The following is a 6,000-nucleotide window of genomic DNA, read 5'->3' on the forward strand; positions in this document are numbered from 1 at the left end:
GGTCTGCAGAATGACAGGCCCTGTGCCAGGGGCAAGGGAGCTGGGTTAACCTGCCTCTGCTTTATGTAGCTTTCCTGTCATTAGAAGAGCTGGGCCCTTACAGGATGATGAGGGGATGTGGCATTTGTGAAAAACAAAATTCAGCTGAATACCTGTCAGCTTATTGGCTTTGTTCAGTGACTCATGAGTCAGAGACCATCCAATACAGAAAGGAAGCTGGGAGGAGCAGTACAAAATGAAAGACTTTTATAGGCAGGAGGGAGAGGGAGCAAGGAGGTTACACTGGAAAAAAAACAGATTGGTTATCACCAGCTGACTTTCCTTTAGGGGATGGCAGGCAGATTACCTCACATCTGGTACTGTTCAGGTGATTCCTGATTGACTGGTTTAAGATTCCATTTCTAGGACAACCCAAACTGTAAATAAGGTAGGTCTCAATTTGGTGACGTGGGGCTGAGCGTAACTGAATCCATTTTGAGCCTGCGGTCTTGTTTTTAGCAGGATCTGCTCACAACACCCTCTTGGTCAGAAGCTAACCTCTCCTCACACTGTGCTTCCCTCCCAGCTGTTCAGTCAGGAAACTGTGATGAAGTTTGTACCACGGTACAGCCTTGTTCTAGAACTCAGCGACAGCGGGGCCTTCCGGAGAAGTTTGCATGATCCCAACGGGCAGGTGGCTTCCTACATCAGTGAAGTGCACGAGCACGACGGCCACCTATACCTGGGCTCCTTCAGGGCCCCCTTCCTCTGCAGACTCAGCCTCCAGTCTGTTTAGCAGCCTTGATCATGGCTGTGCCAGAAGTCCTCACACTGGGCACCACCACTGGTCCAGGAGATCCCGTGCACAGAGCCCTTTCTTCCTGCACTTGCCAGTCCTTGGACATGGACATTGGAAGTGGACAGTGAGACCCTGTGGATGTCTGGGCCCCTGTGGGATACCCCTCACCTGGGTTTCACATTGCAGCTAGAGGGAAGCATAACATGCCACAGGGAAGATAAACCCATGTTAAACCATTTTCTCTTTAAAAACCTTTCTAAGTACAGTGATTCTCTAGGACTTATAGTAGGCCTCAGGGTTTGGTGGATAGAGCAGATGAGATGTCCAGGGATCTTGTTTTCACTACTGCTGTCCTGCCAGCCTCAGTACCTTTACTATAAAATGCGGTAATACCTGTCTTTGGGGGTGGGGCACAGGAAGGGCAAGGAGAGCTCAGTGCAAAAGTGTGGAGGCTGGTGGGTAGAGCTGTGTAAGTGGTAGAGCTGTATTCTCTAGAGCCGTATGGGACGTGGGCCCTTGATCCTGTGTGTTCCCTTCTATAGCTCGCCCCCTCCAGCCTACTTTGGTTCAGCCCCACTCTGAACCACAGGGTTTTCAAGACTCCTGAGTCCCCATCAACCATTTAAAGACAAGGACCTGAGTAAGTGGATAGAGGCATGTTGATCCCAGGAGCTCAGAATGGACCTGCTGAACTTTGTGAATAATCTCCCACCTCAATGGAATGATCCAGCAGTTGGATACTACAGGGCAGGATCTAAGGGAGTCCTGTTGACACCCCTTTGTTCCTTACCTATAGACTAGTAGATGAATAGTGCACATGTTAATATCATTTGCTGGAGTGTCACAAGCCCAAAATTGCTATATATCCTGACAAGTATGTACAAACCAGTCCTAATTTTGTCAGGGGGACCTGTATAATAATGATAATTAAATTGATTTTCCTGCTCATTAACCTTTTCTGATGGTGTTGCCTGGAAGTTTCTTCTCTAATATAATTGGGTTGGTGAATGGAGTTTGATTCCATTGCAGGCTGATAGGAGGATCCTTTTGGCCAGGACCTTGCTTAGGGACAAACAGTCCATCTGGCTTGCTCAGTGTCCCTCACAGGGGAACTGCCTCCGGCCATCACCTCCTGGTGGTGCTTCATTCTGGGCAAGTCGATATTACACTGTGTTTCTATTTCCAGCCCACAGAATGGGGCTGATACCTGCTCCTTTCTGTCCTGGCTGTTTGTGAGAATACATAAGATAATGTGTCTCTGGAATCGTTTTCAGTCACTTGACAAGGAAATCATTTAAATAGTCAATGATGACTGTGATAAAACCTGAACTGCTTGTGCGGTGTTGCACTGGCTGTCAACAACCCATCTGCTCCCTCTCCCAACCGTGGCCCCCATCCCCTGCGCTGGCCTGGCCTCATGGTAGGGGAAAGAGTCAGGATCTGAAGGTTGGCTCCTCTGTTGTGTTGTGTGCTCAGGGATAGCTTTAAGTGCAACAACAGTGGGACAGAGCCGGAGACTGGCTTCAGTCCAGCCGATGTGACCCAGAATGTATTAGGTCAATGACTCAATGTTATTTTTGTTACTTTAGGGGAAAGAAAATTGCATATAGATTATGAAATACTTTTGAATGGATGATGGTGCACCCCATATATCAGCTGTATAGGAATAAGGTAAAAAGTGATCATTCTGCCATAAAAAACAATTTAAATGTGTGGAATGTCTAAAAGCTGACTTCTTAATTGAGAACAGAGGGCTTTGCTTTTTAGTCCTTGCTTTTCACCAAGGTAAAGAAGCTGGTAAATTGCTTTTCACTGTTTTTAGCAAAGGAGTCTTGATTTTGACTTAGATGTTGATTTTCTGTCTCAACGTGTCACTTCCTGTGTTTTATCTGGTAATTGCCATGCTGAGGTACAAAATATGGCCTCATTAGGTTTAAATATGTGGTATGGTTTTGTTGTAAACTTTAAGCAGATTTGCCCTAATGTGAATTACTAACCTGCTTTTAAAATTAAATCAAGTGATTCATTCATTGTGTGCTTCTTTATTGTCTACTACAAAACCTCCAGTGGGACTCAGATACTACCTTTAACAGGACAGAAGCCCTATTTTGTGATTTTAATCATCAACATGCATTTGCAGAGTGGTCTTTAGTTTGTAAAGTGTTTTTGTGAACACTGACACTTTATTGATGGAAAGAGATAATAGTCATTTTATAGGGGGAACTGAGGCTTGGGGGAGTGGTTGGAGAGGATTTGCCCAGACTCACTGGGCACACTGCTGAGTCAGGACCCATGGTCTGACTTCGGGATCTGCTGGGAAATCTGGGCAATGAGGCAGGATGGTGTTCCTAGGACCCAGCCCAGGGGCTAGATGTTGGCTGCACATCAAAGTCCTCTGGAATTCCCAGTCTTCCAGAGTGGCCTAGCATCATCATAGTTTCAAGCTTCACAGGTGGTCCCCATGGCAATGGTGGGGCACTCCTCATTGCCAGGACCCACCTGTACCCTAGAGAGGGGCTGGGCTGGGCGGACACCTGCAGCAGGGTCAGTAGAGCTGAATCCTTGAGAATCTCAGTATAGCTGGTGAGGAGATGTTGGGCATGGCCAGGGAAAACTCTAGAACACTCAGGGCGAGACTGTTAGAATTTTGACTGGTTTTGCTCAGTTTTTGAGACCTTGAGCAATGAGTATTTTTTCTCTTCAGTCCTAATTCTGTTATGTCTTAGAATCCTATGTACTTAACTTTATATTTTCTCAGTGAGAATAACATTGATGATATCACAGCTTCCCTCTGTGTCACAGTCATTCCCTCTGAGTCAGAGTAAAGCTCTAAGTTTAAAAGAGCAGTTAAAATTGGGTCGGCAATAAGATCAGTTATTAATAAGACCATGCCTGCTACCTATGATAAGTTACACCATCTCCATGCAGGTGTTCTGTTTCATCTGTTTGAATCCTACCAAATGGCTCTCTGGCCAGTCTGTTCCCAGGTTGGGCTTTGGTGTGCTCGGTCTAGAGAGAAGTATTTCATGGGGTGGGGTGGGGGAGCAGAGTTTCATTGCTATAACAAGCCTCATGCCCATAGGACCTGCTCTGCAGGCAGCTGTAGCAAAACGTCTCCAGTAGTGGGGTTGGCAGAGGTGTCTCTGTGGAGGACCAAGGCACATGAGCTGTTGGCTTCCACAAATCAGAGTAGCCTCACGCTGGCTCACTGACTCAAACCCTTTCCTTCTGGTGCCACCATGCCCAGACTAAGAGTTAATTAAAGTCAAGCATTGTCTTCTGTGAAGTATAGAAGTATAGAACATAAAGTATACTGAAGTATAGAACATAAAGCAGATTGGGAATAATAAAACAGCTGACATATTCTAGAGTTCAGGTCACCTAGAGTTCAGACCTAAGGTCCTCATGTAGAGAAAGTTTGCAGAAGCCTGAGATTTGGGGACCTATGGTCAGCTGGCTTCTGCAGGAGCTGGTTTGTCTTAGTTCTTAAGACTTCTCTTTATAGGAAGAGATTTTGAATACTTGGCCCCAAATGATGTTTTGAAAATTGTGGGCATAGGTTAATGTTGACACCTGAGAATTTTTGGATTCAGATTTGAGGCTTCCTTCTCAGTCCCAGAGGGATGGTCAGCCCTGGCTTCTGGCTGGGCAGAGGTTGGTGGGGGGGTTCAAATGCAGCTGGGCTCAGAGCAGAGGTCCTATGAGGTTACTCTCCCCCACACCTGTATGTGCATTCTCATGTGTGACCAGGAGGCCACGTGAGGCCAGGTGGGCCCGTAGCCCTGGAGGCCTAAGTAATGATTTTCAGGAAAGGCCTGGCCTTCCTGTGCTCTGGACCATATTTAAATGTTAATGAAGACCGACTGGGAGTTCACGTGGGTTCCTTCCTTCATTTGCTGCATCATCCTGCCCCTTCAGCTCTGCCCTGAGGCCCATCGGACTCTGAAGCTCTAACACTGGTGTTCCTGCCAACTTGTTTATGTATGCATGAGGTCAGCAGTGCTGGTGAACTCATTTATCTTGATGAAAGGATGGCCTTCAGAATCATCAAATAAATTAAATGTCTTGTGGCATAGTTGCCACCACTGTCCCTGAATTAAATGACCACAAGGAGGTGAACCAGCAAAAATGAATTTGGATTTGGAAATAAAAGCTCTTTCCTCACTGAAGGAAGCCAAAGGGTAATTCATTTTGGGTTGTACATACTGATCAAGTTTACAGCTGCATACTAAATTGTCATACGTCTTTTAATGCAGATTTTGTTTCCTATGAATGATCAAGTCCATATTTTTTAAAGATTTATTTAGAGAGAAAAGAGCAGGGAAGGGCAGAGGCAGAAGTAGAGGGAGAGATTGATTCTCAAGCAGACTCCTGGCTGAACATGGAGTCCTACCTGGGGCTCCATCTCACGACCCTGAGATCATGACCTGAGCTGAAATCAAGAGTTGGAGGCTTAACTGACTGAGCTGAAATCAAGAGTTGGAGGCTTAACTGACTGAGCCACCCAGGTACCCCAAGTCTGTGTGTGTGTGTGTGTATTTTTTTTTTTTTTAAGGCAACAGTGTATTGTGTATTTTGTACTAATCTATAATTTGAAGAGGACTGGAGAGGAAGAAATCAAAGTGAGAGGCTCTGCATTCCAACCCAGGCCTACTGGAGCAAGCTTGCGGGGGTTGGGGGGGCTATCTTCTCTGAGTGAAGCCAATCTCTGTCTGTAAGCTCCTGGGCATGTCTGTGGCCTGGTCTTGCACTGCTTCCAGTGTCAGCTGGAGCCCTGTATTTGACAAGGATGCCAGCACCTACTGCTTCCTCCCCAGCACAGTGTGTCCATCCCTAACCCAGGCTCCCCTCTCCTGAGGGGCCATGGGAGGTGGTCCCAGCACTCTGCCTGCCCAGATACAGCTGAGCACATCCTGAGCCTCCAAGGCAGTGGAGGGAACTTGGGTGTATGACTCCTGGTTAGAAGAAAGTCCAGCTGGAGCGTCAGTGCCCTCCAAAATGGGGTGCTACTCGTTACGCCAGTTCATGATGTGGACACAGGTTGGCCTGTTTCTAGCTGTTCTGGTCTTCAGTATATTTTAGCTAGCAGTGAAAGGCTGGAAAAGGCTCCAACATGCTGTATGGAAATCACTTAGACTCATAAGACCACTCAGTGAGGGGGATCCCTCACACTGCTCACCTCGCCTTCCTGACTTCCTTTAACAGGGAAAAAGCAACAGTTG

General features: G+C 46.7%; 1 protein-coding gene across 5 annotated transcripts in view; it reads left to right on the plus strand.

Moving 5' to 3' along the window:
- APMAP (adipocyte plasma membrane associated protein) overlaps nucleotides 1-2,808 on the plus strand; it is a 45,302-nt gene extending 42,494 nt beyond the window's left edge. For all 5 annotated transcript variants that reach the window (XM_082744335.1, XM_082744336.1, XM_082744337.1 and 2 more), the window contains one exon: nucleotides 566-2,808. In XM_082744335.1, the coding sequence (XP_082600461.1) occupies nucleotides 566-775 (210 nt within the window). In that variant the 3' untranslated portion in view covers nucleotides 776-2,808. The remainder of the gene's footprint in view (nucleotides 1-565) is intronic.
- The last annotated feature ends 3,192 nt before the right edge of the window (nucleotides 2,809-6,000 follow it).

Source organism: Mustela nivalis (genome assembly GCF_964662115.1).
Source record: "Mustela nivalis genome assembly, chromosome: 8".
NCBI lineage: Eukaryota > Metazoa > Chordata > Mammalia > Carnivora > Mustelidae > Mustela > Mustela nivalis.